The sequence below is a fragment of the Lottia gigantea genome (assembly GCF_000327385.1).
Source record: "Lottia gigantea unplaced genomic scaffold LOTGIsca_33, whole genome shotgun sequence".
In the NCBI taxonomy this organism is placed as follows: domain Eukaryota; kingdom Metazoa; phylum Mollusca; class Gastropoda; family Lottiidae; genus Lottia; species Lottia gigantea.
The window spans coordinates 1,619,702-1,633,837 of NW_008709110.1; the positions used below are offsets into that span (position 1 = coordinate 1,619,702).

Below are 14,136 nucleotides of genomic sequence, written 5' to 3' on the forward strand. Positions count from 1 at the left end.
ACAACTCTTGTTGGCCTGATAAGCAGTTTGAATTGGAACAATTTTGTTAATCTATATGGAGAAAACTGTCTTTAGCCTTTTCGATTTCAAGTGATCATTAACGTAGAAGATGACAGGTTGCTGCAATTCAGCACCATCAAAATATCATATTATCTTCTGTTGATAAATTGTAGTACAATGTCATGTAAGTGCCAATATTGGCATATATCGGCGACGTCGATGACAACAGATACGAGGTTGACGATCAACCAAATGCAAACATTTCTTGAAATCCTATATCAATCTTAGAATGGTCAAGTCAATTTTCCCCATTGTTTCCCAATGTGTACGATTTGTAGAACAACCAGTGGTCGTGTAAAGGGAAGGCGTAAGTTTGTTTTTTGAGTATTTACAGGGAGGGTGGGGGTAATTGTCCGAACTTTCAGAACCAGCCTTTCTGCTCCATGATCCTACAAATTTATTTACCTATTCGATGGGATTTATATGCATAAAGACATAAGTTCAATTACTTGTGCGAAGGGAGGTAAAATACCCTTAAAATTCTAAATCAGACAACAAAGTGATGGTTCCTCAGTGGGAAACTAGTTTACAATTACGAGAATACACTGCATTCAATAAAAAAAAGTTTGGGCATTAAACACTTTTATGTTTTTCATTCTAAAATAATTGCCAACTGTAGTTAAATAACGACCAAATATGATTCGCACGAAGAGATAAATATGTTCATATGGTAAAATTCCATAGAATCAAGGTGACAATAAAGTCAAACTTATACGAATCGCTTGTTACCCTGTACCTATGTAACCTGGTAACTTGCTTTCCTGGTTAATATTTTTGATCGACCATCTCAACGAAAGTGATTTGGCGAATTTGAATGCAAAGAGTTCCACTTTAGATATGTTTTTGAATCGATCTGTCGCTTCATTGCATGTTCTTTATGAATTTTTCATTTCATTCAAATTAAACAGTCATGTCACTATTCAATAGACAGCTTATTGTATGTATGTGTGACTAAATCCTACTGTATGAATAGATTATTGTTCATGAAAGCAATGATCAACTAATATATTAGCCCCTTATTCACTATGAAAACCTATAGGTGTGTTGATGTGTCATAGACTTAGTACATATTTTTGAATATGTAACTGAATAAGCAAGATGTTTATCAAAATTTCTAGTATTTCTGGATTTGGAATATATTTCATACTATTATTGTTCCTTGTATCAGGTAAGACGAATTTATTGTCTAGAATGAGTCCATTTTTCCCACGTATAATTCATTTACAGTTCAAGGTGACATTTTAGTTATTATATAAATGTAACAAAGGAATATTAAAATTAAGGTATCAAGGTATATTTTTTTAGAACTAAACAATATCTGATATTCATACTCAATTTCCCCTAACGACTTTCAAATTCCACAATTTTGATAGCTTTTGTGAAAATTGGCAACTTGGTAGTATTTGTAAAGCGTTATATTATGTACAACGTACATCTAATAAAGTGATCTTAAATGGTTTATGATTTAGATGTTCGAGTTTTGCCATCAAGTATATTGCCGAGTTACTACTCATAACTTATTCAGGATACATCAACGGATCACGAATGGGGCTGCAATTTCGATCAGATTATTATGAAACGATTTTCACCTAATATTGAAATTTAACAGGGATGCAGTCATTGACTGTTGGTACAAAAAATAATGCTTTTGACTTCAGTGACGTTGTTTCTCTCATTACACCTATAGTGCGAATCGAGATTGAAAATAACAATCATCGTTACTATTATCTAGAATAATATTTTATTTTGTAGAAATTAGATGTGAAATTGATCTAGCTCTATCAGAATATCCAATAAAAGGAATAACAGTAATATCAAAATCACAACCTAAAACATTCAATATTATACATAAAAGTTTGCTAATAACTAGTTTAGAATTTGATCCAGTCGAAGGTTTATTGTATTTCGCTTCAACGGCAGGACTATTATCATCAACTTTAAATGGACAAAATAAAGTAAGACATTTAGAAGGTATGTATGTAAGTAATCATGTAAATAATCGTCCGGACTTGTTTTAAACTTAGATATATCAAGTACTACAGTAATTTGAATTTTAATAAAGCTAAAATTTTAACTGGTAGTCCCATTAAATTCTAGACCGAACCAATGTTTAATTGCGATGTAATGATTTTCTTGATGATCGGCCATTTTTTCATCGATTTTCAGCGTTGAATGTGATGAAAATGTCACCAGTTGGAGGGTATCACCTCGCTCTCAGTCTACAGACTACAATTTTTGAAGAATTGTTTTTATTTTGATTTATGTGTTAATGCTTCACATAAAATCTATTAAATAATTTTTTTTTCAGATGTTAACCGGATAGCTATTGATAGTAAACATGCCTTATTATTTTATACAACAAGTAAATCAGAAGAGATCGGAGTTATGTCGCTGTATGGATTTGAATACACTACAATTTATAATACCAATATAAGTAGTCCCGACATAATTTCGCTGGATGTTGACAATAGGTAACAATTTCTTATAGTTGATCAAAGATTCACAATTTTGTTAATGTTCAAACCGTTCCTATCATCGTTTTTAACAAGAAGTTATTTTCTGTGTTTTAGATCGCCTTAAAGAAACTGTAATGTGGTTTTCGTGTGTATTGGCGACTCTGATAGCATCAATTTGCACGATTCCAATTTTTAATCAGACGTCTGTGGTTTCTGCCATTCCACTAAAATTAAGTGTTTGATGACGTCACTACGTCGCAAAGTTCGTAAGGGGGTAGAGTCACAATCACACTTAGTTTTAAGAGTGGAATGAAAGGTGCAAATTGATTCGTGTCGCCGATACACATATATTTGTTGTTGTTATTGTTGAAAACCTCTTCACAGTCCCCACGCTCTTGAATGAGGTAGTAAAAACTAATAGAGTTGTTTCTGTTCTTATCTCCCTTGAACTGAAATTAGGCTGACCCGGCTTTGCCTAAACTTCTAATTCTGTGTCCCCCATTCGACCCCTCTACCTAACGATTAATAAAAAACGGCAATAGAGTAACAATTCCAGAAAGCATTACAACTCATTTCATGCCATTTTGATTTTGTTCAATTAAGGACTAATCTTTCTTGATATTTCGATTCCTGAGTTATCCTAATCATTGTATGCATTCTTGCCTATATTCACGACTTTTAGAACATCTTGTGATAGATAGTTTTACATAATAATTACAGACATATATATTGGTTAAATGGGATGTATGGTGATATAGAGAGAATTGTGTATGATGGATCATCAAGAGAGTTGATAATGACTAACAGTCTTGCTAGTAGTATAGTGTATAGTCACATAGGTAATTTCACGTTTCCTTACAGCAACAACATTGTTTGGGTGGAAATATCGTGTTGTTGTCGTTTTCAAGACCTATGCTGACTGGTTCGGAAAATCATAGGTTACGACATGTACGAAAAACGCACAGATTAAAGCCTATTTTCATTTCTATATTATTATTCAAACAAACTGCACAAACAATACACTATCTCTTTCCCTAAATGCCCGTGCTTTCGTAACCGTACGTTACCGCAATGTTACAACCTAAAATTCCTAACCTTGCACTAACCATATCTTTTGTGACACTTGACCCTATGATATCCAACGGCCATGGGAGGGAAACATTTTTCATCTGCATTCGACGCTTGTCCACGGCATGAGCCGAAGGATCCACACTGCTCTGTGATTTTGTATTATCTGTTTTTGGTTGCAGATGAAAGAATATATTATAGTGTACAAAATACATTAAACAGTTGTGATAGAGATGGTAATGATTCAGCTATACTATGGATTGGTAAATCCGATGTAAGGATTGCCTCTGTTAAATCATTTCAGGACAATATTTATTTCATATTTACAGCTAATAACGATACAACGTGAGTAGCCTTCGTTACATTGTAAATTTAGATTTATAAGCCCGTCAAATACCAAATCTTCTCAAAATTTTGGAAACACCCATTATTTATTATTCTGACACAAGACATTTTAAAACCAAACTCTTTAAAGGTGCAAATTTTATTCGCCCCTAAAGTCAGTGTTCTAAAGATTTATCAACTCTAACAGGTTAACATAAATAATTAAACCTGGTGCTAGGTTGGAAACTTCAACGATTTGAGTTATGTATTTTCGCTAATAGATACATTTTTTAACATTTAATGTCAATATAGCCCGTATTGTTGAGTTAGCAACTTAATGTTTGATCAATGTGCATCAAATTTATTCTGTCAAATTATAACAGTTAGCTCTGCTCTCATTTTGTATTCAGGTTGATCAAATATTTTATAACTGAACAAAAAACTGAAACAGTATTCACATTAATTGATCAGAATATAACAGATGTGGCTTTTCTAGATTCCCAGTTAGAAGATGTAGGTATGTAACGCTATCATTTCTACTTTTAGAAAAACCAAGTAATTGTGTGAAATATTTGTAATATTCTAAAATCAAACACAGTCGAAACATATTGCTAAAATGTTTGATAGAAAATATAAAAAAACATGATGGCCCTTTCTACGAGCTTTTTAAATTTTCTTCTATTTTATAGATGAAAACAACTGCACAATAAACTTTGGTGACTGTACATATTTCTGTCTACCACTTCCGGATGGAGAAAAGACCTGTATTACTCCAGAAGGCAAAAAGGATATAGATTTTAAACCACCAGGTCTGGGCATATTCTGATTTCCGAAATCTCTGTATATGTTTTGAAATTATTCTTATGATGTCACCACAACGTGGTAATGCACTGTGGACGATATAATAACAGTACATTTAAGGCTAATCTCATACCAATTTCTTGAGCGCACAATAAGTTAGCTTTAAAATCTCAAAAATTGACCGAGAGAGTACAAGTTTATAGGTTGCTGGTGGTGGTAAGAGATTTGTGAAGTGATTCACTGCTTAGATGGTAATATTGACTGTAAAATAATTTTATTTTCTGTTTTCATTTAGACATCACTCTACCACCAATAGAAACTACCACATTCATTCAAGAAGGTAAGTCTAATGATACACTACTTGATTCACAAGTAATATCGAACATAAAATAAATTGAAATACTTGTTACACATATGGCATTGAGGTGCATGATGTGTGCAATGTGCAGACGGAAGTTTGTCCGAGGATTCCTTGAAAATGTTCTTTATATATTCTTCTATATCAGATGATATTGAATTTGTTCTATATTCTTTCAGGTACAGTACCACCAGATCCAAATGTTGGAGCAGTGGTTGGTGATGGTAAATCATGTAAGTCATCAGATATCAGCCTTTTATTCTTTACTATTCTGAGGTGTTAGTTAAGACCAACTGACGTGCTGTTAAAACATAATTTGAATGTTTGATTATGCTAAACTTGCAACTGATCCTCGAAAGGGACATAAATGATATAGCTTGCCAGGCAAGGTAACATACGCCCATTGGCAGTAGTGGAAGCTGTACTGCAAGATGACTGTTATAATGATAATCTGATATTTTATTTATAGGTTGTGATAAAGTAAGATCATCTTGGAGAGAATGTACTTTACTTCTAGTTTTTCTTGGTTTGTGCAAATTTTTATTAAAGTAATGCGTATAAAAACATGAGGAAATCATGAAATTTTGATTCAATGGATGCAAAGTCTATAACAAAACACCTAGCAAAAACTTCCACTCTTCTGTGTTATGAAAACACATGAAGATTTAATATCCTTCCTCATGAGAACAAGTGCCAAATATACAAAATAGTAGGCTTATAGTCATTTGATGTGCTTATATTATTTGTTCTGTAAACGCATAGAAGAATATCTATTTTTAGTTCATTCCTTTGTTACATTTTCGAGCTTTTCGTTATTATTTTTAATATTAATGTTGATATTTTATTTTAAAATTGTATTGTGATGTCATGTTCTCTATGAATATTGTCGAGACTATTTTCAAAGGATGTTGCGACCTATATTGTCTGTATGTTTATAATGTATTATTAGAAATTTGAATTTGTAATATTATTTTGACTTTTTAAAAAAGGTATAAAGGTTGAAAGGGCAATTTTATCACTCAGTGTAAATGGTAGACAGCACAACTAGGTTGCATAAAGGTTGTAAGACAAATTTTACACATTAGATAAATATTTAATTTTAAGGAAGTATTATTGTTTTTTTTTTTTTAACGTTTTTCTGCAAGTAGCGTTGTTAGGTCTAACCCATGGTGCTGGACATGTACAAAAAGTATTATCGTCAATTTTAATCTCGGAACCAGCTTTGATGATTTTACCATTTAAAGCATAACAGTTATTCCCTGTTAATTAATTTACATAATAAAATATTACTATAATCTAATTTTTAACTTTGTCTTGGCTGATCTGGTTGGTTAGTTGGTGGATGACAAGTTAACGTCCGCTTCCAGCAGAACGTTAACGTTAACTTGTTATGTACCAACCAACCAACAACCATGGTTATCCGTATTTCCAGTATAAGGTTTCTGCTTATTAAACGAGTAAAGGTCCTCACAGACAGATGCTTCAGGTTTGTAAGGACTATATTTTTCTGTTCATAGAGCATTTTAATACATGAGTAATTTTTTAAAACTGGTTCGAAAACTGCTAGTCAGGTTATGATACAAATTTCATTGAATACTTCCATTAGGTACACTACATGATACATGATTTGGACTGGACTATGTGTAACTGAATAACATACCTGTAGGACAATGGTTACAACACTGTCCTGGTATGTGTACAGAATCAACACATGGTACGAAAAAACAATCAGCTATCAAACACGATGGTCGTCCACTGGATTCACATCGACATGTTGTACAATCAGTTGGTCTGTATTCACTGCCTATTGGGAATTTATGGCCCTGATATTCACACATATGTATTGGTTGTACTGTCAATTTAGCAGCCAATATGGCAACAAAAGGTAGCATAAACACGATAATCAGTTTCGCCATTTTCAAGACAGCAAGCTCAAAAGAAATATCGCAAGCAAACATTATCTTATCAAGAAAAACGTGTCAAAATGTAGGTCATTTTCATCCAAGACTCTATCTGCCATCTGACATTATTTCTAGAAACTTTTATCAAAGCACTATTCGGATCGGCTTTCACTGCTTTACAATTCCAATGCCTTGGAAGTCATATTGCAAACAGTCGGAGAGTGTCGCCCAGCTCATTACTAAACTAACTTTATTGAAAATATCCTATGGAGAAAACACAGTTGTATATTCATTGCATCGACCGCATCTCCCTTATCAGAGAAGCATAGAATGTAATCGGAACGAAATTGACAAAATTAAAAAAAAAAACTATTTTTATAAGCATAAACACGGAAACACATTATAACGTAAAATGAATAAACAAAAACATCGAATGGACAAGTAAAATAAACATTGAACAACCTGAAAGTAAATAAAATGGCTCATTATAATCATGAAATAAAATACAGTGTAAATTTCCATTATAGTAATCTAAACTTAGAACCTAACCCACTTTTTCAGCCAATCAGCAGTGGCCTGACTTTCGATTAAGTGGAAATTTATCCATTAAGAATTCATCAATCACATCATTGATGCCAGCTAGAGTCGGGTTTTTGAAGGTTAGCCCGCGTTTTAACAAACATGTTACAGAAATGATATGGTCTCATATCTTGAAACGGCTACATTGGTGAAATAATTGACAGTGGCATCTAATCACCAAAGGTCGACCGAGTCGTCCCACTGGTATCTAGGGGACACTCATTAATACGCATTAGTAGAATGATTAGTAATAGAGTTAATTAGTTTACACTTCCACCTGTACCGTTTAAAGGGACACGTTCGCCATCCGTTTGAACAATCGTAACTTAGTCTCAGAAACGGGAAAGCTTATCAGTAATAGTGCACAGCTCACTGTCGAAATTTGAGCCTTCAAATCTATGTGTTTCAAGAAATATCCGAGATTGAAGGTAAAAAGACGACTCTTGCCATATATATAAAATACATGCACTACATAAAAATAGAGAAATAGGTTGTTTTTTTTCTGAAAAAAAAATGCGATTTTCGTACCTTTCTTGTATCTCTGAGGACTATATGCTGAATATGTCCCTTTAATACGCATTTAGTAAATTGATTAGTAAAAGAGTAAAACAAATTCAGATTATGATATTACCGAAAAAAGAACAAAGATTTAAAGCTGATGATACAATTGAGCATTAAAAAAGATTATCGTATACTGTTATGCGAGTACATATTGAAAAATCAGCCAACTGGATGGAAGCCGACAGTGGACGTTTATAAAGTATGGTCTTAAAAAATGAGTGTTCAGAAACACGAGATTGTTAGAACCAATAGAAAACTAGAGCCACACGTGGCACAGAGTGGGACTTTGCAAATGTAGCAAAATGCAAAAGACTCTGAAAAAATCAACCTTCTACGATAATTACATCACGCGCAAGAGCAGTCTAAAGTTGAGAAGAATTCTTTGGAAGATTGTTATAACGGAAGTAGATAGACCTCACAAATGAAAGTATCAGAAGATAGCCAAGGTCAATGACATTTGACATTGAAAGGGAGACGGTCAACAAAGGTCAAGGTTACGAGATACAAGTGATCAAAATTTTTAAATATATACGGCTATAAAACCGGAAGTTGAGATAGACAGCAAATATAAAAGTATAAATAGATAGCCAATGTGAATGACCTTTGATCCTACAAAAATCAGGGTCAAAAAAGGTCAAGGTCAAAAATTGAAAATTTAGAATTTTCAAAACCTGTTCCTTTTTTTGAACTATAAAGCTGAAACAATCGAACTTCTAAGAAAACGTGGCTCAACGGATGAAGTAATTGTATGCAAAGTTCCATTTTGAACAAATGTATAAGTTGCGAGTTAAGTCCCTTGTCAAAATTGTCAATAATGAGTAATTTAACCCGGATGTGCTACGCCCACCTCAATTTCTTTTGCATAGGTTAATTGATATTCTGAATGTTATGTTGTGTCCCAAATTTAAAGCTTCCACATCATACAGGTCAAAAGATATAGGTCAACAAGAGTCAATAAAGGTCAAAATAGAAAATTGAAAATATGGAAATTTCAAAACCCGTTCCTTTTTGAAACTATAAAGCTGAAACAATTGACCTATTAACACAAACTGGCCAAAATAATGAGCTAATTGTGTGCAAAGTTCCTTTTTGAACAAATGTATCCTATGCGAGTTATGCCCCTTTCCCAAAATGTAAACAATTAGTAATTCAACCCGGATGCGCCACACCCACCTCAACTTTTTTGTCATAGGTTAATTCATATTCAAATTGTCTTGTTGTGTTCCAAGTTTCAATGTTCTACATAAAATAGGTCATAAGATATATACACACCAAGCTCAAAGAAACAGAAATATTGTAAAAAAAAAACTCAAATTTGAAAAATTCACGAATTTCAATTTTGCTTTAAAAAACGATTGTTATAAATCACTTGAAAGAGCATGAAAAGCACATTAAGAATCCGAAAAAATTAACCCTCTAGATTAATTAGGTCACGTGCTAGAGCAGTCCAAAGTTGCGAATTTGGCTGTTTTCGGACAGCTATAAAACCGGAAGTACATGTCGGAGGTCAAATGTCAAAGTATTAACTGATAGCTAAGGTCAATGACCTTTGACCTTATGAAGGTCAAGGTCATGAAAGTTCAAGATCACGAGATATGACCCTTCAAACTTTGAAAAAATTCAACCGGATGTTGCAAAAAAGCAAAATTGAGAATCGAAAAACGGCTTCCTGTAATGTACGGCATTAATACGTTATGCTAGTCATAGAGCATACAATATACAATATTTCGTTTCATGATGTATTGACTTATATATTACTGAGGGTTGTTAATATGTACAGGATATTATTATTATTATGTACGGAACCGGCGTAAAGGTGTGCATGATTTGAACTCAATAAATCTTATTACTTTAATGTTGCTGGTTTAATCCTGAGTATTCCTGATACGAGGATACTACAGTTGGCGACGAGGATGATAAATTAATTAGTCTTTAAGCTGGCAAAGAAATTTGGTAAACTGTTCACAGAAGAATCGTTCTAAATTCTGTAGATTATGACAACCAATATCGAAACACATGCTCTTGAACCGTTTTCCTTTCACGGCAAGAGGACACTACTCGCAACATCGTGGAGAAGATGGAAGAGGGCTTTCCAGTTTTATGTTAGAGGGAAAGGACTAGCAGATGAAGAACAAAAGAAGTGTCTGTTGCTACATTTTGCAGGCATGGATGTTCAAGATTTATTTGAAACTTTAATAGATCCTGGTCCTGGTGAAGAGGTTGAAGATGATACTGCAACAGTATATGAACAAGCCTTGAGAACACTAGATGCTCATTTTGATCCAGACAACAATATTCCTTTTGAACGTCATGTGTTTAGAAAAATGGCGCAAGAACCTGGTGAAACTGTCGATGAATTTATTGCTAGACTGAAAAGGCAAGCTATATTCTGCGCATTTGAAGTTAAAACAGATGAAAATATTCGAGAACAAGTCATTGAAAAATGTAGAGATTTGGTGATTGAAGAAAATTATTAGCCAAAGGAAATGACTTGACATTAGCTGGTTTGCAACAATTAGCTCGAAGTGTTGAAATGGTCGATTTACAATTGAAAAATTATACTGGAACAGACAATTCAAGCAGTAAATTTGAAGATTTTAGTCGGGAAAACCAATCTGTCAATCAAGTGTATCATAGTTCACGCAGACATCAAAGAGGAGGCAGAGCTAAATACGAAAGTAGGTCACGAACTGTCAGAGGTAATAAAGCTGGTAACAGTAGTAAAAACTTTTCATGCTAAAGATGTGGAAAACTAGGTCATGGTTTTCAAGATACAAATTGTCCTGCTAAAAACAGTACTTGTGATAAATGTGGTAAACTTGGTCATTATGCAATAGTCTGTAGGACTAAAGAACAAAATAAGAAGAAAACTGGAAACCTAGATCAAGAATTAATCAAGTTGAAATGGAAACTGAAGAAAATGGTGAATTTGGTAAAGACTCAGATTCTGACTTTGCATTCACAGTCCAATTTCAAACTGATGATAAAAGTATGATAGAAATTAATATTGGTGGAATAAATTTGGATATGCTGATAGACTCTGGTGCAACATGTAATATTATTGATGAGAAATCATGGGAAGACATGAAGAAGAAGAAAATTAAATGTACTTCACAGAAAGTAGAAAAGAAGATATATTCTTATGGTTCAAAAGTTCCATTAAAAACTTTAGGAAAATTCCAAACCTTAGTGAATTTTAGAGACAAATGTGTATCAGGTGAATTTGTGGTTATTAAAGGTGTTGGTAGAGCATTATTAGGAAAGAAAAGTGCTGAAGAACTGAATGTGTTAAGACTTGGTCCAGAGATTAATAGTATTACAAATGACAATATTTTAGATAAATATAGTGATTGTTTTGGTAATTTGGGTAAATTGAAAAACTATCAAGCTGAAATTCATATAGACCCTAGTTTTAAACCCATAGCTCAAAAACCAAGAAGGGAACCATTTGGTTTAAGAAATAAAATCAAAGAGAAGATAGATGAATTGAATAAATTAGATATTTTGGAAGAGGTTAATGGGAGAGTTCATTAGTGGTCGTACCTAAAGCTAATTCAGATGAGATCAGACTGTGTGTAGATATGAGACTGGCAAACAATGCGATAATACGTCAAAGATTCCCGATACCTACAGTTGATGAAGTCTTACAGAATATGAATCGGAGTACGATATTCTCAAAGTTGGATCTTCGTATGGGGTATCACCAGTTGGAGTTAACAGAAGCGAGTGATATTAGAAGTTTTCTAGGTTTAGTTAATTTTTGTGGTAGATACATTCCTAATCTCGCAACAGTGTCAGAACCTTTAAGAAACTTGACACGAAAAACAGTTAAATTTGAGTGGGGTACACGTCAAAAGAAATCGTTTGATAGACTGAAAGAATTGTTAGCAAATGCTGAAACGTTAGCTTATTTTGATCCTGAAGCTGAGACTCAAGTAATTGCAGATGCAAGTCCAGTAGGTCTTGGTGCAGTGTTAGTGCAAATTCAAAATGGTGAACCAAGAATAGTATCATATGCAAGTCGCAGTTTATCAGATGTCGAAAGGTGTTATAGTCAAACTGAAAAAGAAGCCTTAGGACTTGTGTGGGCTTGTGAAAGATTTCATGTTTACATCTATGGTATTAAATTTGAATTATTGACTGATCATAAACCGTTAGAATTCATTTATTCTAAACGTTCGCATCCATCAGCTAGAATAGAACGTTGGGTATTAAGACTGCAACAATATAATTTTAAAGTTCGTTATATTCCAGGAAGTCAAAATATAGCAGACTATTTATCAAGGAGGTCGTGTGTATGTAAACCGCAACTGTTAAATCATGCTGAGGACTATATTCGATTTCTCGCGGTAAATTCTACACCTGAAGGCTTATCAATTCATGACATTGAACGCGAATGTGACAAAGATGATGAAATATCAAGACTTAGAAAGTGTATTCAAAATAGTAGTTTGGAAAACTGTGCTTTACAATATAAATCAGTGCGAAATGAATTGACTTCATTAGGTAAACTTGTTTTAAGAGACACAAGAATAATTGTTCCTCAAAGTTATAGAAAACGTGTTATTAGTCTAGGGCATGAAGGACACCAAGGGATTGTTAAGTGTAAACAAAGAATTAGATCAAAAGTATGGTGGCCCGGTGTTGACCAAGAAATTGAAAGAAAATGTAGAACTTGTCATCAATGTCAACTTGTTGGTCAGACAGCACAACCCAAACCGATTTATAGTACAAAACTACCTACAAAACCTTGGAATGATTTAGCAGCTGATATTTTAGGTCCATTACCGGATGGAAAATCAGTATTAGGCGGTTTTATGAAGTGAAAATTATGAAGATTGTTACGTCTAAAACAATAATAGATTCAATGGATGATATGTTTACAACTCATGGATATCCTGTTACTTTAAAAACTGATAATGGATCCGTGTTTGTGCCAGACGAATTTGAACACTATTTGGAAACTAACTCAATAGTGCATCGAAAATCTACTCCTTATTGGCCTCAAGCAAATGGGGAAGTTGAGAGACAAAATAGATCTTTAATGAAGTATTTGAAAATTGTTCATTCTGAAGGAAATTGGAGAATTATTCAACAGGAACTTAACAAATTTTTGATTGCGTACAGATCTACACCGCATTCAACAACTGGTATTAGTCCTGCTGAATCACTGTATAATAGGAAAATTAAAACAAAAATTCCTGAAATAAATATGGATATAATTTTAGATGATTTGAGTATTTTGGATCGTGATTCGGAAATAAAACAAAAAGTGAAAGATTATGCAGATAAACGTAGAAATGTTCAAATTTGTGATATTAAAATTGGTGATAAAGTGTTAGTATTACAAAAACGTTTAAATAAGTTATCTACAAAGTTTGAAAATGCTTTTTATGTAGTTATTGAGAAATTTGGATCTCAAGTTATCGTGCAAAATTGTGAAACTGGTGTTAAATATACTAGAAATATAAATCATGTGAGAAAATATCTTGAAGAGAATGATGATTTAAATTCTGAGGAAAAGGAGGAAAATGTGAAAAGAAATCAAAATGTGAATAGAGGTGATGCGATTCATAATCAAAATGTTCCTTGTGAGAATGCAAATCGTGAAAATAGAAACGTAGTTTGTGAAAGACAAAGTGGTTTTAATCAGATTCGAAACAGAAATAGTCAAAATAGGAATAGTCAAATTAGTCAATATGGAAACTCAAAACAGAGACAGTTAGGACAATCCAATCAACAAGAACTGTTTGCTAGAAAAAGAATTGATCATAAAGGTGTTATAAATGATTGCTCAAAATTTGAAAATGTTGTTGATGATAATGTTCTTGAAAATCCTTCAAATGTCTTAACTGATGATAGTAATGATATTGATAATCAGAATATTGATATACCTTTTGATGATATTAGTACTAGTGATAGCGATACTGAATTTTTGAATGTTAATAAGCAGGGCAATATTAGTAGAGGTAGACAAAAACGTAAGACAAGATTACCAAAGTATCTTAATGATTATGAGCTCTATTAA

At 33.1% G+C, this 14,136-nt stretch overlaps 3 protein-coding genes across 3 annotated transcripts; 2 read left to right on the plus strand and 1 right to left on the minus strand.

The window, feature by feature from the left end:
• Positions 1-321: 321 nt before the first annotated feature.
• On the plus strand, positions 322-5,619 carry LOTGIDRAFT_232939 (hypothetical protein; the record flags this gene model as incomplete). The annotated part of the gene is made up of 10 exons (XM_009058281.1): positions 322-367; positions 1,813-2,031; positions 2,369-2,531; positions 3,237-3,355; positions 3,767-3,929; positions 4,319-4,425; positions 4,598-4,717; positions 5,005-5,049; positions 5,247-5,300; positions 5,537-5,619. 10 exons carry the CDS (start codon positions 322-324, stop codon positions 5,617-5,619), a joined length of 1,119 nt encoding a protein of 372 aa, XP_009056529.1.
• Positions 5,620-6,177: 558 nt separating this feature from the next.
• Positions 6,178-6,983, minus strand: LOTGIDRAFT_162320 (hypothetical protein; the record flags this gene model as incomplete). Its single annotated transcript, XM_009058282.1, has 2 exons — positions 6,178-6,326; positions 6,728-6,983. 2 exons carry the CDS (start codon positions 6,981-6,983, stop codon positions 6,178-6,180), a joined length of 405 nt encoding a protein of 134 aa, XP_009056530.1.
• A 3,658-nt stretch (positions 6,984-10,641) lies between these two features.
• LOTGIDRAFT_162321 (hypothetical protein) lies at positions 10,642-14,136 on the plus strand (the record flags this gene model as incomplete). Its single annotated transcript, XM_009058283.1, has 2 exons — positions 10,642-10,807; positions 13,337-14,136. The coding sequence occupies 2 exons, from the start codon at positions 10,642-10,644 to the stop codon at positions 14,134-14,136; spliced, it is 966 nt and encodes a 321-aa protein (XP_009056531.1).